Source organism: Heteronotia binoei, chromosome 15 (assembly GCF_032191835.1).
Source record: "Heteronotia binoei isolate CCM8104 ecotype False Entrance Well chromosome 15, APGP_CSIRO_Hbin_v1, whole genome shotgun sequence".
Classification (NCBI taxonomy): Eukaryota; Metazoa; Chordata; class Lepidosauria; order Squamata; family Gekkonidae; genus Heteronotia; species Heteronotia binoei.
This window is the reverse complement of record NC_083237.1, coordinates 45,564,924-45,583,997: the sequence shown is the minus strand read 5'-3', so window position 1 is coordinate 45,583,997 and position 19,074 is coordinate 45,564,924. Positions and strand designations below refer to the sequence as shown.

The 19,074-nt window shown below is 48.6% G+C and overlaps 1 protein-coding gene across 3 annotated transcripts in view; it reads left to right on the top strand.

The window, feature by feature from the left end:
- Nucleotides 1-19,074, top strand: part of PLXDC1 (plexin domain containing 1) — a 95,214-nt gene that overhangs the window by 42,838 nt on the left and 33,302 nt on the right. For all 3 annotated transcript variants that reach the window (XM_060256407.1, XM_060256408.1, XM_060256406.1), the window contains exons 3-7: nucleotides 2,348-2,491; nucleotides 14,063-14,132; nucleotides 16,281-16,403; nucleotides 18,138-18,256; nucleotides 18,446-18,545. In XM_060256407.1, coding sequence (XP_060112390.1) covers nucleotides 2,348-2,491; nucleotides 14,063-14,132; nucleotides 16,281-16,403; nucleotides 18,138-18,256; nucleotides 18,446-18,545 — 556 coding nt within the window. The remainder of the gene's footprint in view (nucleotides 1-2,347; nucleotides 2,492-14,062; nucleotides 14,133-16,280; nucleotides 16,404-18,137; nucleotides 18,257-18,445; nucleotides 18,546-19,074) is intronic.

Here is a 19,074-nt window from a genome sequence, read left to right as displayed (position 1 = left end):
TATTGAAAGAATGGTTTAATTCTCTTAAGTAATTTTCACTTTATAAATAAGACTGGTAAATTTGAAAGTCTTCTTTAAGTGTTGTGATGAATTTTCAAAGAACACGTCTTTATTTTTTTGTTTGCAACCTCCTGTGTTCTTTCCTTGTGGTTTACACAGTCTCCAGGTGGGGCCTGGAGATCTCCTGCTTTTACAACTGATCTCCAGCTGGCAGAGATCCCCTGGAGAAAATGGCTGCTTTGAGGGGTGGGCTCTATGGCATTGCACTATGCTGATGCTCCTCCCCTCCCCAAACCCCGCCCTCTCCCAGCTCTACTCCCAAAGTCTCCAGGTATCCAACACAGACCTGGCAACTCTATGGGTGAAGGTTTCAGGCGGTGAGAAGTGATGGCCAGTATCACTCTTGGTTTCCTCCTAATTTTTGAAGAAACTGATTTATGACCAACAAATAACAAATGTCATATACAACAGAAAAATAAATATACCTAGTCAACTCATTCAGTACTGATCAGATTGTACAATGCATCAAAAATTCATCAATGAGGCAATTCCATTTCTATATAATAAGTTAAAGGTCATCAATGTATATCTGTACACACTGCAAGTGTTGTAGAGCTCTAGGGTTGCCAACTGTGGGTTGGAAAATATCTGGAGATTTTGGGGGCCTGAGGAAGGCAGGGTTTGGTGACGGGAGGGACTTCAATGGAGTATAATGCCATACTGTGTGCCTTCCAAAGTGGCCATTTTCTCTAGAGCTTTGACTGTTAAAAGTGTACATCCCAAAATTCTTATTGAACATATGAAGCTGCCTTATACTGAATCAGACCTTTAGTCCATCAAAGTCAGTATTGTCTCTCAGACTGGCAGTGGCTCTCCAGGGTCTCAAGCTGAGGTTTTTTTACACCTATTTGCCTGGACCCTTTTTTGGAGATGCCAAGGATTGAACCTGGGACCTTCTGCTTCCTAAGCAGATGCTCTACCACTGAGCCACCGTCCCTCCCCTATTGGTCTCTGAGGAGTTACTAGATTTGAACCTAGCTGTCATGCTCATATAATAATCCATTGATGAATGCAACATCCAACAAATTTGTTTTATTACCTCAAATGCAGTGATGATTTGTAGAATTAGTCCAAATATTCAGCTACCACTCATGATGATGTGGTATGTATGCGTGGATGGAGTGTGCTTGTTGTATTGCTCAATTCACATATAAACCAGCTGTTGTTTCTGTTGTATTGCGCTCACTGCATTTTAAAATGGGGTTGGGATTTTGTTGTACAGTGCAACCACAGAAAGTGTCAGGTCAGTAGCACTGTTGGTCTGAACGGCAAAGCAAAGGTTGAGCCCACTGGCACCTTTAAGACAAAGTTTTATTCTAGGTATAAGCTTTCTTTTCTCAAAAAGGGTGCATACACACGAAAACTTATACCCAGAATAAAACTAGGTTAGTTTTAAAGGTGCCCTCCAACTCAAATGTATATTAGAAACTGGATCATCCAGCAGCAGCCAACAAGGTATAGAATCCTGTCCACAATTTCTACTGTTGGTATGGCAAACTGTTTCTTGTGACTGCAATCAATTTGGTTAACTTGGTCTGTGTGCCTATGATTTCCTTTTTTCACACATGTAGAGAATTGCCTCCCTGACCTGTTTCCCTGCCATTGGAGACACTTCCTGAGGAATATAAAGCTGGGCGTTTTGATGGCTTTGGCTAAGTGTAACTCTTCTGGTCTCCATAGTAATCACATGATGTTGGTCAGAAAGACAACATGTACCATTTAAAGCAATAGAAGAAGCATCAAAACATCCGGGAATAAGTATCAGTGTAGCAAAACCCCTCCCTCTGAACAAGTTTTTAAGGAACAGAATCTGCAGGCTAGTCTTCCTCCAGATGCGGACACAGCAACCCTGCAGTTTCCCACTTTGAACTGGATAAAATAAGTTTAAAGGGGGAAGCCTATGAATCATGCTGTGAATGAGCACAAAGTTGTGTGGATGTTCCCTTTAAATGCAAAGACTTCCTATTCTCCACACGGGGAGAATCCCCATGTGGAAACAACCCTAGTCTCCTTCTGGGTCATTGTTTTCCCCTAACATCTGAAAGTGAAGATAGTAAACCAGTGGTACTCTCTCTGTAGAGTCTCTCACAGAGAGCCACATTTGCAATTACTACTATATGCATTCCATTCCATTCTGTAGCCTGGTGCAATTGCTAGAAAAAGCTATTCTTCTTCTTCTTCCATCTTGCACTGTTCTCACGCCAGATGAGGCCACAACACAGAGTCTAAGGTCACAGGAGCTACATGGGTTGCAAGCATCCTTCACGAATGATCTTTGTTTTCACAGGAAGACAACCACAACTATTACATATCCCGGATTTATGGTCCAGGTGAAGCGCGAGCCAAGGACCTTTGGGTGAACATAGCAGAAGCCAACAGGACCCAAGTCAGGGTCCATGGGATCTTGTCCAATACGCACAGGCAGGCTGCGGTGAGTTTACCTCTTCGCTATCTGTTGTCCATTCTTAGATCCAAGTAGTTGGCCATATTGGTCTGAAGTAGTAGAACAAAATAGGAGTCAAGTTGCACCTTTAAGACCAACTTAGTTTTATTCAGAATGTAAGCTTTCATGTACTCTCTAAGCACACTTCATCAGAGAGAAAACGTGTGGCTTTGCTCAGTGTACCAGATTCCTCGTCAGGTGAAGTGTACTTAGAGATTACACAAAAGCTTACGTTCTGAATAAAACTAAGTTGGTCTTAAAGGTGCAACTTGACGCCTATAGTGTTCATTCTGTGGCCATTCAGGGGACTTGGATGCTTCCCTGCATCCTTCAGTGTTTAGCAGCCTTCAAACGTTTTGTTGATCGTTTTTGTTGAGTACCAATTCTCCTCTTCCCTTTGCAACAGTAACAGAAGTCTTTACTAGTACAAGGTAATCTTGGGTTAAATCTGTGCTGTCCATAAAGTAGAAGAGCCTGGTCACATTTTTAACTCTTCCATCAGGGTCAGAGAGGCCATTAAGGCCATCAGGAAAGGCCTAGTGAGATGTTGTCCTGGGGGCTCCCCCCTGCCCTGTTAAGAAGAAGAAGACTGCAGATTTATACCCCGCCCTTCTCTCTGAATCAGAAACTCAGAGCAGCTTACAATCTCCTATATCTTCTCCGCGCATAACAGACACTCTGTGAGGTGGGTGGGCTGAGAGGATTCTCACAGCAGCTGCCCTTTCAAGGACAACTCCTGTGAAAGCTATGGCTAACCCAAGGTCATTCCAGCAGGTGCAAGTGGAGGAGTGGGAATCAAATCCGGTTCTCTCAGATAAGATTCCGCACACTTGACCACTACACCAAACTGGCTCTCCACTCACACGAGAACCTCCCAAACTCAAAGAGAGAGTTAGGACCAAGGTGGAGGTGAGGAGGGGGAGGGTTCATTGTGACATATCTGTGCAGTCCAGCCACACTACAGTGAGGGATCGGACACACTTGCCTGGCCCAGAAGATGGGATGGGACACACCTGCCCGACCACAGCAAATGATGCACCCACCTAGCTTAGCACCTACTGCTTAGGGCTGGCTGGGTAGGCTCTCTCTCCCTTTTTTGGGTAGGAATAGGTTCAGGGCAGGCTAGGGAGGGTCCCTTTTCCAGGGCCATTTTCCTCCTTCAATCTACTGCTGCCTTCCAGGCTTTGAAAAGCCTTTAATTACTGTGGTGCCAAGGTCAGATAGACCTCAATCAAGTCACAGGTTTTGCATAAATTGAGATGTATTTGCCATTGATTTTTAAAAATTAGTAGCTGCTATTTCTAGAAAAGACATACAGGGATAGGATCTGAGTTCAGCTAGGCTTGCCAGCCCCCAGGTCCCAGTGGGGGATCCCTCAGTTTTGCAGACATCTCCCCGCCCCAGCAGCCACCATGTGCCTTTAAATCTGTGCAGGCTTAAAAGAAGCCCGGAAACTGCCTGTGTTTTGGACTGTGTGTATGCCTTTAAATCTGAGCAAGAGGAAAGCTGAATGAGCTGGGCGAGTAAGCAGGGCCATGTGGGTTTCCCTGGTGAGTGTGAAGCATGTGAGAAAGAGATATGGGCAGAGTCCCTCTGTTTGTTTGGAGGAAAACTCCATCCCCTAGGCTGCTCTGCTTTCACTTTCCTGTTAGTCTGAAGAAGTTTGTTGAAATATAGCAGCTCCCATGAGTAAATTGCACCAGTAAGATCACAAAAGTGTGTGCGTGCTGTGTTTATTTTGGCTGCTTTGTGAGAGTGTGTGTGCAGGTTCACTTTCATTTAGTGGAAGTACAGCTGCTGGAGGAGGAAGAAAATAAGACTGTATTGAGGGAAAGTGCCCTTGTGTATTTTTATTTTAGGGAATGGGGAAGTCTCCTGGCTCCACCCCCAAAGTCCCCAGATATTTTCTGAGTTGGACCTAGCAACCCTAAGTTCAACAAAGATCATACATCAACCTGTAAATTGCTCAGATTGATGATCACAGCCTGAGACCACAGTTATATAAGGCCAGATAAACTCTTATTGCCTCATCAGATCACCTGATCCTACTGAGCTCGAATGTTACTGTACTCTCTCTAGCTTTATGCAGTGCTGGCATTGCACACTAATAAATATCAGGCCAGCAGTTTCCCCAGCACATGGAGTTAAGGCACCTAGACCCATCCAATCAGATTTCTTCATCCAAGACTCAATATAGCACCTTGCAAAGAGCACACCACATGCCAAAGGTAATCTGGGTCAAAGTGATTGTAAATTCTAGAAACATAACCATAGAGCTATACATAACAATAACATTGTAACAATTTTTAAGTTAAGGTAGTTGTATACTGATAGAGGAAATAATACCTTTAAACAGGTAAATAATGGAATGTAGATTCTTTAAATTACTGATATTAACAATAAGTCTGCTGAACATCAGTATCCTAGAGATATTACCTTTCTGGCCATCAGCCCCTCCTTTGGGTTTCATTCGCCTAAAGGAGTTATTTCTTTAGATATCTTTATCCTGGAGACGTTATCTTAGATGTCCTTCTGTTTAATAACACCTTGAGACATCGGAAAGAGGAGGGACTTAATTGTTAACAAATTAATTAAATTGAACACTCTCTGGCATTCCTGGAAGTGACTTTTCATTTGGTCCTAATCTCCTGGTAGTAGTTCTCTTCCTCTTTTTATAACCCAAACAAAGAAAGAAAAATCAAAATTTACTGGGATTCCAAACTCTCTTTATTGTTACTATGGCATCAACATAACTGTTGCATCAACATGTGCATTTTTCATTTTTTCCAGAGTTATAAATCGCATATTTGTATTGAAACATTTTTCTTAACTGCTTCAGTAACACAAAACTGCTATTTGTGTTGCCGACTACTATTTTCTGTGTGGTGACTCACAAGACATCAGTCAGGGATTTAAAAAAAAATCTTAAATTCTGAAGAACTAAACAAAAGGAAAGTACTGCAAAAGCAGTTATTGTCATATTACATGTGAGCTCACATTATGATTTTAAATATGTATTTAGGGTCATCTAGTTCTCCTGTGCTTTGAGCATGCAGTGCTTTCCTCCCTTCACCGTAATTGGGGTCTAACTGACCCTTATATCCTTTTAGTGAAACTTTTAAATAAAAACCACAAGAGGATGGTTAAAATACCACAGTGCAATTGAACCTCTTTTTTTTTTTTTGGTATGAGAATATACAGAATGTGGAGTTGCATAGGAATACATTTTAATTGTTTTCGTACGCCTTTGGTAATGCACCCAAATATAGAAAGTTAAAGATCTTCATCAAAGGATCCAAGCTGTGGCCCATTTTGAGGAAGTGTTCTGTTCCAATTTTCCACCCACACAATAAAATCTGTACTCAGCTGTGCTTCCATGAATGTATAACACAAATGTTAAGGATCTAAGATCATGAGCAGAATTCAGTACCCTGAGAATTTCTGTTTATATCAGCAAAGATAAGCTTGGAAACTGCACTGTGCCTGGCAAAATACCAAAAGCCAGAGGAAAGGCTTGGCTGAGATGGCATTGCCGAAGATCCCGTGGGATTTAAGCCATTGACCCCCTTCTGCTAAGTCTTTCTGCAGTGGTCACATCCTCTGTTAGATGGCTTCCTTCACTGGAGGAGACCCCATTTTGTGTGAAGGAATCACATTATCCCTCCGAACCCCAACATACGGCTTCAGCTTTCTGAATAATTACTTGCCCTTCCTCTACAATTAGTTGAAGTTAGTCACATCAGTGTACAAATATATGGAAACAAGTGGGGGACCCATAAGGACTTGCAAGGGGCATCTCAATTTCCCTCCCCCACTATTTTCTTTTTACCATTCCTGAAAGCCCCCATAGCCTTTCTCCCTTTTCCCTGCTTCCTTCTCGCCCACCAGCCAGCCTACCTTTCTCTTCCTTCCTCACCTCCATCTTCAGTTTTCCCTTCTTCCCTAGTCCTGGCCTGGCAGCCTCTCCCTCAGAAAAGTTTGGCCAAGTTGCTTAGGCCTGGTTATATGATGAAGAACCCACAAATGTAGGGAAACTCATTATCTCATTTCCCCCTGTATCCCTGGCCTTTTCTGCATGCGCAGCTTACAGCAGAGAAACTGAGCCGTCAAGCCTGCCTCTTTTTTCTCTCTAGTGTATTTATTCTGTATTTTGTGTATGTATTCTGCAGCTACAGCCCAAACCCACAGTTTTTGCTTAATTGGGTTGGGGATGTCACTTGTGATGAGTTGAGGGTGGCATCCAGAGGTTTTTTTAAATGTACACTATTGTGCTACTGCAGCTGTGCAGTAGTGTCCAGTGACCACCTCCCATCTAAATCCTCCTTGTTCAGTTCCGTGAATGAAACTGACTAGAGCAGTCACTGTAACGTACTCAAACGGGAGACGCAAATAGGGCAACATTCTTTATTAGGAGCACGTTGCAAGAGAGGGAACACGCGGGCCGGGTCCCGCTTATGTACAATCCCCGGTACAGCCTACTGGACAGGACAGGCCAATCCTGACCTGTTAAACTTCCCGCCACAGCTGGTGATTGGCGGGGGGTTCCACGCCCTACGCTGGAGCGCCTAGGACAGCCCAGTCGCCTCTGCGCATGGGCGCGTGTAGCTGACGATACACTACACCCCTTTCCCCCTGGTTAATGTACATAGTCCTTGAGATACGCGGGAGGTCGGCGCTCCCTGGTGGACCGTCTTGGGGGGTCCTGTGGGGGAGGCGCGGCTTCTGCTGCTGGTGTCTCTGCGGGCGGTGGTGCGGCCCGGGGCTGCTGGTCTGGTTCCGCGGGTCTTTTGGGCTCTGCTGGCCCGGGCGCTTCGTGCGTCGGTATCAAGGGAGTTGGGGCCGCGTCCTCTGGTCGGCCCCTGGTTGGCTCTTCCCTGGGTCTCGCCTCTTCCGTGTCCGCTGGTTCTTCTGGTAGCGTGCGGCGGCGTAGCTGGTCGATCTGCCGCCGTACGACCTGGCCCTCCTCGGTTGATATATCGTAGTGGCGGGACCCCGTGACCCGTAGCACTCGGCCCACCACCCATTCGGGGCCCCTCGCATAGTTCCGGGCGTATACCGGATCGCCTGCAAAGAAACCCCTGGCCGCGTCCCGGACCTCGGGGTTCCCGCGAATGTCCGAAGCCCTGTCGGGGTGTAGCCTGTCAAGCCGGGTTATGAGCTTGCGCCCCATGAGGAGTTCCGCCGGGCTTACCCCCGTGACAGGGTTGGGAATCACCCGGTTGTCAAACAGGAAAGCCACCAGTCGGTGTTCCCAATCCCCCTGTATGATCCGGCTAAGGGCTTCTTTTGTAGTGCGCACCATGCGCTCTGCCTGACCGTTGGTGGCCGGATGGAACGGGGCGGACCTTATGTGTTTGATCAGGTATCTCTGGAGAAACGCCTGGAATTCCCCAGAGGTGAAGGCCGCCCCGTTGTCTGAGACAATAGTGTCTGGAATGCCATGGGTGCATAATGCCCTGCGCAGTGCTCGGATGGCGGAGGCTGAGGACGTGGATGCTACGGGAAAGACCTCCAGCCATTTGGTGTAGGCGTCCACGATTATCAGGAAGACCTGCCCCTGGAATGGCCCCGCAAAGTCGAGGTGGAGTCTCGACCACGGCTGTCTGGTGGACTCCCACCTTGTGGCGGGGGCGCTGGGAGGTTCGGGCCGTGACTCCTGGCATGCCTGGCACCTTCGGACCCAGCTCTCGATCTCCCCATCCATCCCTGGCCACCAGACGTAGCTCCTGGCTAAGGCCTTCATTCTGACTATGCCGGGGTGGGTCTCATGTAGGGACTCCAGAACACGGTTTTGTAGCGGGGGCAGGACCACCACCCTACTTCCCCATAAGAGGCACCCTTTGTGGGCTGCTAGTTCCTCCCTCCTGGTTTTATATGGTTTGAATTCTTCCCCCATGTTCCCTTCTGGCCAACCCCTCACCACCCAGTCGAGCACCCATGCCAGTGTCTTGTGTTTCTGAGTGGCCTTGGCGACCTCCGCTGCGTGGAGGGGTTGCTCCGGGAGGCTCTCCACTAGCATGACATGGTGCGCGGGGGTGGGGTCTGGGCCCACTTCAGGTAGCGGCAAACGGCTGAGCACGTCTGCGTGGCCCATGGACTTGCCCGCTCGGTGGACCAGTGTGTACATGTAGGAATTTAGGAACTGGTTCCACCTCAGTACCCTCTGGGACAGTATTTGTGGGGTTTGGCGGTCCGGCGCTAGCAGACCCAAGAGCGCCTTGTGGTCGATGGCGATCGTGAACCTCCGCCCATAAAGGTAATCGTTGAACTTGTGTACCCCCACTACTATGGCCAGAGCCTCTTTATCAATCTGAGCGTAATTGCGCTCTGCCGGCATTAGCGTGCGGGAGTAATAGGCTACTGGCACCTCCCTCCCGTCCGGGAGTTGGTGCCCCAGGACTGCGCCCACCCCGTATGGTGATGCGTCACAAGCCAGTATGACCGGGAGGCGCTCGTCAAAGTGGTGGAGCACCGCATTTGAGACCAGCGTGTCCTTAACCGCCTGGAACGCGGCGGCTTGGCGTTTGCACCATACCCACGGGGCGTGTTTGTCCAGCAGTCCGTGTAGTGGCTCTGCCAAGGCTGCCTTGTGTGGGAGGAACGTGTGATAAAAATTTAGCAACCCCAAGAAACTTTGGAGTTCTGCTTCGCAAGTGGGGGCCGGGGCTTGTACAATGGCTCGTGTTTTCTCTTCCGTCGGGTGGATTCCTGCTGCGTCTACGACGAACCCTAGGAACTCCACCTGCGGAACTCCCAGTAGGCACTTTTCCCGCTTGACCTTGAGCCCCGCAGACTGGAACCGGCGGAGCACTTCTCTGAGGCGGTTGTTGAATTCTTCGGGGTCCGGGGCAGCGATCAAAACATCGTCGAAAAACGGTTGGACTCCGGGGATTCCTTTAAGGAGAGCGTCCATTATGCTTTGGAAAATCCCCGGAGCCACGCTCACCCCGAACTGTAGCCTCCGCACCCTGAAAGCCCCCCTGTGTGTAACAATGGTTTGGGCCTCTGCCGTTTTTTCATCTACCGGGAGCTGCTGGTATGCCTGTGCCAGGTCCAGCTTCCCAAAGATCTTTGACCCTGCTAGGGCTGCCAGAACGTGGCTCACTACCGGTACTGGGTACGGATTGTCTTGAAGTGCCCTGTTTATGGTGCACTTATAGTCAGCACAGATCCGCACCTCCCTGTTAGGCTTGACCGGTGTGACTATAGGGGTCTCCCACGTGGCGTAGTCTACTGGTTCCAGTACCCCTTGGGCCGTTAGCCGGTCCAATTCAGCCTCTATCTTGGGCTTGAGGGCGAAAGGAACCCTTCTGGCCTTGAGCCTGATTGGTCGGACCGTGGGGTCCAGCGGTAGGGAGATGGCCGGCCCTTTGTAGCTCCCCAGGGACCCATCGAACACGTCGGGGAACTCGCGGCATACCTCCCTGAACCCACTGGTGGATAGGATTTGCCCCACCCCTTCCAGCCGTATTCCCAGGGGTTTGAACCACACCAGGCCTAGTAGGGTGGTAAGCTGGCGCTTGACCACCAGGATGTCCAGCGGCCCCCTAAAGGACCCCCGCTCGACATGCACCCGGGCCCACCCCGTGACCTGCACCGGGTTCTTCTGAAAGTCTCTTAGAACAAAGTCCGCCGGTCTTGTCTGAAACCGCTGCCCGGGACACAGATTCCTCAGGGTCTCCTCCGATATAATGGAAATAGAGGAGCCCGAGTCCACCTCCATTTGGCATGGGGCTCCCTCTATTAGGACCGCCATTTTGATTTTGTTAGGGACAAGTTCAGTACCTGCAAGGTCGTGGATGCAGTGGAGTGGAACTCCGCGGACTCTTGGTGGGTGGCCGGTCTCCGACGGCTGGGCCTGGACCGGCAGGCCCTCGCAATGTGGCCGGTCTTCCCACAGCTCCGGCAGTCCCAGGTCCGGTACTGGCAGTCCCGTCTGTCGTGGGGGTCGCCGCAGCTGGCGCACTTGGGGGCTGGCGACCTCTCCGACGCTGGAGGACGTTCCGGCGCTCGGGGCCGCGGGGATGCTCGATTGGGTGGCCCGGCTGGGCGGCACAGCTGGTAGGCTTCTCCCTCTTCCGGGTGGTCGTGGTCCAGCTCCTCGTGGTGGACGGCGTCCGTGCGGGCCTTGGGAAAGGTCCTCGAAGTCCTTTCGAACACCACAGCTTCGCTGAAGGCGCTCTGGAGGGTGAGCTCTTCCTTGGCGAAGAGCTTCTGCTGGAGCCTCTCGTCGCGGAGGCCCCACGTGAAGCGATCGGCCAGGGTCTCCTCTAGCTGAGGAAAGTTGCAGTTCCCAGCAATCCTGCGTAGGGCCGCCAGGTAGTCGGCAGCCGATTCTCCCGCAGCCTGGTCCCTTCTGTGGAACAGGAACCGGCCGGCCACCCGCGAAGGCTGCGGCAAAAAGTGGCCGGTGAGGAGTCTGCTGACTTCCGCGAAGGACTTCTCCGTGAGACGGGCGGGGGCCGAGAGACCTTTGGCGATCTCGAAGGTGGCCGCCCCGCAGACGCTCAGGAGAACGTCCCTCTTCATACTGTCCTCCGTGACTTTGTTGGCCCTCAGGTAGCATTCGACCCGCTCCAAGTAGGACTCCCAGGCCTCTGGATTCGCGGGGTCGAACGGCTCAACGTGACCGGTGTTTCCGCCCTGGTTGGCCATGGTGGCTGTGGCGGCGGTCGTGGCCTGGTGGTGCCCTTGGTCTCCGACGTAGCCGATATGGCTAGGATCCCATCCTCGTCGCCACTGTAACGTACTCAAACGGGAGACGCAAATAGGGCAACATTCTTTATTAGGAGCACGTTGCAAGAGAGGGAACACGCGGGCCGGGTCCCGCTTATGTACAATCCCCGGTACAGCCTACTGGACAGGACAGGCCAATCCTGACCTGTTAAACTTCCCGCCACAGCTGGTGATTGGCGGGGAGTTCCGCGCCCTACGCTGGAGCGCCTGGGACAGCCCAGTCGCCTCTGCGCATGGGCGCGTGCAGCTGACGATACACTACAGTCACGAAGCTCTCTTTTCTTATTACCAAGCTCTAATGTACCGTCAGTTTTATCGGCCAGTGTGAAAAATGTGAAAGAGTCAACTCAATGCCAGTCTTTCCCTCCCCCCTCCCCCCTTTATAGAGCTTGTCAATTTGATTCAGCACTGATGACCCCCCCTCCTTTTGACTGAAATTGTACACCGATGAGGAGCGACGATAATGGCTGTCATAAGAGAACATAAGAAAAGCCATGTTGGATCAGATCAATGGCCCATCCAGTCCAACACTTTGTGTCACACAGTGGCCAAAAAAACCAAGTGCCATCAGGAGGTCCACCAGTGGGGCCAGGACACTAGTTGCCTCCCCCAAGCACCAAGAATACAGAGTATCACTGCCCCAGATAGAGAGTTCCAACAATAGGCTGTGCCTTATAGCCACTGATTGACCTCTGCTCCATATGCTTATCCAATCCCCTCTTGAAGCTGTCTATGCTGTCCACAGCCTCTTGTGGCAGTGAATTCCACATGTTAATCACCCTTTGGGTGAAGAAGTACTTCCTTTTATCAGTTCTAATCTGACTGCCCAGCAATTTCATTGACTGCCCACGAGTTCTCGTATTGTGAGAAAGGGAGAAAAGTACTTCTTTCTCTACCTTCTCTATCACATGCATAATCTTGTAAACCTCTATCATGTCACCCCTCAGTCGATGTTTCTTCAAGCTAAAGAGCCCCAAACGTTGGCTGGCTGGGAGCAGTGGGCAGGCAGACAGTCAAGAGAAGGGAGGACAAAGCGAGCTGAGGAGAAACCAACACAGGGAAACTGCCACCGACTTGGCCCAGTGTGCATATGAGGGAGAAGGCGCACAGCAGCCACCCGTTTGTCTCCTCTCCTCCCTGCTCCCCCATCCCCCTTGGTTTGCCATCACTCTAGGCATGGGTGACCCATAGAGGGACACAAGCTTGGTGGTCGACTGACTGGGTGGTTTGTACTTTGGCAGCGGCAACCTCAATGTGGGCGATGGAGTGGCCTCCGAGATGCAGCCGGGTGTGGTGGGTGAAGGGAGATCCATCATGCAAGCCTCTGCACATGCATGAGACCTGCTCCAGGGAGAAGAGGGGCAACAGGTCCAGAGAAGAAGGAGAATGCACTGCTTCTGCACCCGCTGCACTTCCATGCACCCAGGCAGATAGCATTTAGTGTTAAAACTCATAACATGTAGGACATCCAGCAGAAAGTGCAGAGTGGCAGAATGGCCTCTATGTGGGTGGGGAGTGACCTCCGAGAGGAAGGAAGAGGGAGGAGGAAATACAAGGGAATCTGTCTGCTTTTGGATTTTACCTTTGGCTTTGAAGTGAAGCAAGAGAAAAGACTGCCACAAAACAAGTCTGAGAAACCTCAGGAAAACTGCAAGTGGAAAGCAAACTGAGAACTGGGGGGGGGGGAGTGCAGAATGAAAAAGAAAACCCAGCGGACATGCACAGTGACATTGAGGGAAAATGCAGAATCACCAAAAAAATCCCTGATGGGGATGCATGATGAAAGTGAGGGAAAAGACCAGTGTATAATAGGCCCCTGTCCCCGGATGATTACCTCTTTCCCTGCTTCCAGGAATCCCCACATCCTCTCCTTTCTCCACTTTGTTCTGGTCTTCTCACCCACCAACCAACCTATGTTTTATCTGCCCCCTTCTTCAGCTACATTTACTATTTATTGACTTCATTTGTACCCCACCTTTTCCCACAAGGGGGACCCAAAACAACTTAGATTACTGTCCTCTCCTCCATTTAATACAACAAACTTGTGAGGCAGTTAAGGCCATATGTGTGTGTGAGAGAGAGACTAGTTTAAGGTCACCCACTGAGCTTCCAGGACAGAATGGGGATTTTCACCTGGATCTCCCAGTTCCTAGTTTGAAATTCTAACTGGAACACCACCATGGCTTTTATGGAGTTACTGCTGTTGAGCAGTAGCAAGCAGCTTGGCCTGGGTAAATCATGCAAGTCATGTAGTAGCAAGTGACCTAGTGGCTGATGCTATGCGAGGCCATGATGGGTCCTCCCTCAAAGGCCAAAACAGATGAAGACAGGTAGCTGTGTTAGCCTGTCTGTAGCAGCAGAAAAGAGTCAGAGTCCAGTAGCATCTTAAAGACTAACAACATTTGTGGTAGGGTATGAGTTTCTGTGAGCAGTCCTGGAAAGTACCCTTTCCGCTATCCTATAGATAGAAATCAAGGCTTCACCTGGCAATACTGTTGTAGTTGTCTAGCAACGACCATAGAATAAGAATTTGTTTCTTAAAGTTACAGGCTATTATTGGTAATAATTTATTTTTTATTTAAGATTTCACATTTCCCCCCCAAATTTGGGTCTTTTTCCAACCTTGTAGAAAAATCTACCTTGGCTCCAGTTTTCCAAATTTAAATGTCCACAGCTTTGGCCACATTGAGAATTAGATATGTTGATGGCTTGGTCTGCCTTTGACCTGCCTTTGAATTTGGATTTATTTTTAAAGTACAGTTTGGTCTTAATCTTCTTGGAAATATGCTGTTCATGCTGTTATTGCCATCTGTCATCCTACAGAGAGTCACCCTATCGTTTGCCTTCCCCTTTTATGGACATCACCTATGGCACGTTACCATAGCAACAGGAGGTAAGCATCACTGGTTACCACATTGGGTATAAGGAATGATGTTTTGCTAAGGTTTAGAAAAAACAGGCAGGTAGTTCTACAGATGGAGCTAAGGCTTCAGAAGCAATGTGACATTGATGTTTTGGATACATTGTGTTGTGGTTCATTTCCATTCTTTTCACCTTTAAGTATTATTAGTAATGGGCTACTTTGAAAGAGGGTAGGAAACAGGCCGTAGCCACAGAGGGGCCTGTGGGGGCACTGCCCTCTGACTTACAGGCAAGGGCCCCCCTAGCTTCCAGGGGGCCTCTGGGGTGCAGTCTGCTTTTTAAAAGTGTCATCAGTGGCAGCCAAAGCCATGAGAGACTGAGGAGGACACAGTGCACTGCAGCAGGAAAAGCCACAGGTGGAGAGGAGGGTGGCAGAGATAGCCACATGGAATGGACTTGGGGGTGGGTTGGACAGATAGAGCTTCTGGCTGCAAAGTGCCAGGGTGGGAAAGAGGGAGGTGGAAGGAAATGCCTCTGCTAGCATCCAAGATGCAGTCCCTTCTCCACACCAAAGTTTTAGGGTTGGCTTCCTCAATTTGGCTACGTTCAGAGCCCCTACCCCAGAAAGCTTCTGAGAAGCAGCAAGCCCTGCAGTGGATGGGAAAAAGTGCCCCCTGACTTTTTAAACAGCCCCCCAACTTGTAAAATCCTGGCTATGGCCCTGATAGGAAATAAAAGCCTCACCCTACCACACTGTTGTCTGCCACCATAACCAGGGGTTCTTTCTGCCCTTCATGAAATGAGAGGAAGAAGAGTGATAAAGGAGACCCTCTAATCATCAATCATGACAAACACACAAACCAGCATAAAAGCAAAGAAAACAACAACTCAACAGCATAAAAACCTCCCAAACCAAAATGTAACCAAAATCAGTATAAATATATAAGGTAAAGGTGCAAGCACCAGTCGTTTCTGACTCTGGGGTGACGTTGCATCATGACGTTTTCACAGCAGACTTTTTTTACAGGGTGTTTGCCATTGCCTTCCCCAGTCATCTACACTTCCCCCCCAGCAAGCTGGGTATTCGTTTCTGACCTTGGAAGGATGGAAGGCTGAGTCAACCTTGAGCCAGCTACCTGAACCCAGCTTCTGCCGGGATCGAACTCAGGTCACGAGCAGGGAGCTCAGACTGCAGCACTGCAGATAAATAAATAGGTCCGGTTAAATTAAAGCATCAGAACAGCACATCGGCATATTAATAATAATAATAGAATTACCAGGGCTGCTGAAAAAAACAGTCAGGGAAGATACCTGGATGATAATATCTTAACCTGGTACCTAACTGCATAGGTGACAGGTGAGCTTCCATGGAGAGAACATTCCATAAACAGGGTACCAGGCCACCTAACATCCTCCCATTATCCCATCCCTTTCTCAAAATTTCTCTTTTAGTTCTAAAATATCACAAACTGACCATATATGAACATGGGCTATAGCCCAGGCAGGTTACCTTGGGCCCAGTAAAATGTACCCATTTCTCAGGCTCCATGCTTGCTCCTGGCTAGGGGGCAGACAGCACCTTCAGTGGGAGAATCCCTACCAGCCTGTGACCTGCTCACTGCCAGCTTCTTCTGTGTTCATATGTAGAAAAGGAGGTGCTAATACCCCATCATACAAAGATGAGTGAATAGGAGCAGACCTGATTATGGTCTGGTCAATGTGTGGATGGGAGACATCCTAAAAATCCTAGGCAGGCCTCTTTGAGTTCTTCTTTAGGATTTAAATAAAATATAAATTGCTGGGCCATTGTTTTAATGACCTCCTTGATTTGGTCATGCTGGAAAAGTGGGTTTATGGCCTAGGCATTGCTAAGGAAGAAGGCACTGGAGTTAGTGGATTGAACCAACCAAATGCCTGTAAGGGACAATGGTAATGTATTATACAACAGGAGGGAAGGTGGCATGGTATAGCCCAATCTCATCAGAACTCACTAAGAGGGTCAGTAGTTGGGTGGAAGACCACCAAGTAAGACACTGCAGGGGAAGGCAATGGTGTACCACCTCTACTTCTTACTTGCCTTGAAAGCCTTTTGCTGGGTTCACCGTGAATTGTTTGTGACTTGACAGCACTTGTAATGTAATATGGACATTAACTTGCTCCTCCTTTGGTTTCCTGCCAGGGTTCATCTTCATGGGTGATGTCATTCACCAGATGCTGACAGCCACACAATATGTTGCCCCTCTTATGGCAAACTTCAACCCCAGTTACTCCCGCAATTCCACCATCAAATACTTCGACAATGGTGAGAGTTCCTGAGGGGGATTCCAGTCCTTCCCATTCATGCACCCTGTCCTCTCCGCACACATAAGCCGTTCTGAACAAATCCTTATTCATATCTCCCTCATCATTTATGCTGTTTTCCAAAACAAGGAGATGGATCCAACCAGTTTTTTGCTGGTGAAAATGGGAGACAAAAGCCATCATAGGACAAGAGCTGAAGTAAGGCAGGGAACTGGGTAACACAATGAAAAAGCAGCCTGGATCCAATCCAAGATTCAAACAAATTCTCCACATAGTTCCTCCACAGCTATTAGTAGCAAACGGAGCCAAGAACAAGAACAAACATATATTGACTTTGTTATCCCTGCTTGAGATCTGTTTGGTGGGGGTTCAGTACTGGAAGGCAGCCAATGTGTCAGGTTTCAATTAAGATGATATAGAAGGCCTAAACGTCATAGCTTTAATCTCTTGTGGTTGAGTGGGTGGTGTGTGATTTGTAGCCTTCATGTTAGAGAGTTGCATGACAATTGCAAGGCGTATGATTGGTTCTTAATGCAGGGGAATAGATGAGGACTGGGTACCACAGGTGTTGTGTAGCATATATGCTTATGATATGGTTGTAGCCATGATAAGAATGGCTGTTACCAGGACAACTATCTCTCTGAGATGATTTGGATGCAAGTCCCCCACCTCCCAAAATCCTTTTAAAATATCCTTGTGCAAAAGAACAGAATATTTTACACTATTAACACATCCATATACAAACATACAAGTGCAAGTGGGTTCTTGTGAACTATCACGAGCACCACTGAACCAAAAATGTATTGTGCACCATAGCTCACACCAGGACATCTGTGGCTGCTTTTACAATAACCATGTGCTGGATCATATCTAAATTGACTTGGTTGTGGTCAATCAATGGTAAGGGGGAAACTCTTAGAATTACTCTCCAGTGTTCCTCTGGAGAAAATGGTTGCTTTGGAGAGTGGTCTGTATGGCATTATACCCACTGAGGTCCCTCCCTTCCGCAAACTCCAGCCTTCCCAGGCTCCACCCGCAAAATCTCCAGGTATTCCTCAGCCAATATCCACCAGTTCCTCCTTCCTGCTGCATGTAAACCCTCTGGACTCCCTGTCCCCTACAAGCAGCATTTCATGGAAATCAGTGAGCTTGAGTATGAGAGGGGAGGCAGGGAAGGTCCAGTCTGCCATTGGAAAATATAGTCTGGATCCAATGTCCAATTTGGGTTTATTCCTTGAGGCATCCAGAGATATTTTGCTCTGTAAGCACTAAAGTTTCTAATTCAGGGGTCCAAAGGTTAAGTGGGCCAGAAAGGAGCTTGACCAGACTTATGTGTGCTGAACCAGACCCCACCCTGTGACATCACCAGGCCAAAAGGATCTGAAATTGGGTTTCTTCGGTCTGACACAATCATTAGGGAATGCTATCTTTCTAAACTGAATATGTTGGTCTTTGGAAGATCGCATGGCCCTGCCTTGTGGTTGTGAGAGCTTTATAATAGGTGGTCTCTGGCTGTGATCACACACACTAAATAATGCACTTTCAATCCACTTTCAATGCACTTTCCAACTGGACTTTGCAAGTTCACACAGTAAAATCAAGTTGTAAAGTGCACTGAAAGTGAATTGAAAGTGCATTATTTAGTGTGTGTGATCACAGCCTCTGAGTTCTTTCCATGATTCCATTTGTGACAGGAGAGCTTTCATTTTCCATGTCCCTTCTTTTCTCCCCATAGGGACAGTCTTTGTTGTTCAGTGGGATCAAGTATATCTGGAAGGGAAGGAAGACAGAGGCTTCTTCATCTTCCAAGCAGCTTTGCACATTGATGGCAGTATTGTCTTTGGCTACAAGGAGGTAAGCAGTCCAGATCTGACGTACAGAATGAAAGGCAAGGATGGGTATTCTCACATGCAATCATACAAATCCAACCACTGAGGAGGAGAGATTCTCAGAGTGGGAGGAAATTTTTATGTAACTGTGCTGACCTTTATGTAACTCTACTGCTGGTCTACTCAAAAGCCTTTTCACCTTTCCTGGCTCCAGATCCCCATGTCGGTCTTGGAAATCAGCTCCACGCAGCACCCTGTCAAAGCTGGCCTCTCAGATGCTTTCATGATTGGCAGCTCCTCTCCTGATACGCCTGGTGAGTCTGGGCTGCTTGACAGAGAAGGAGAGACACTGGAGAGGAACAGGAAGCAGAACTCTAAGATAATTAAAAAGCTTGCAAAGGTAGATTAAGTACAAATGCAACTTCTTGGCTAAGATACAGAAAGGGGGGGGGGTTAGCTGCTAAGGGCATAACTACAGGATATACATGACACATGCTGGGTCACAGGTGCATGCTGGGCTTTTTTGTGGCTCTTCTTACAGGGCCTACTGTAAGCTCTTGAAGGACTGGCTACATCAGGGGGGTGTAGCCTAATATGCAAAGGAGTTCCTCCTACAAAAAAAAGCCCTGGATGCATGACTACATTTGCAGTCAGACATAGGGAGAAAGCGTAAAAAGAGGCTGTTCACGTGGCACTGGGCAGGGGAAGAAGGAGCTTCTGATTTTGCTCCCACCCTTCTTTTGCCAGCAGAAAGGGAGGAGGGGGGCTTTTCATCCAAAAGGAGCAAAAAGCCACCAGCTTCCCTTACTGGTGTCAAAAGCGGTGTGGGAGGGAAACCAGAAG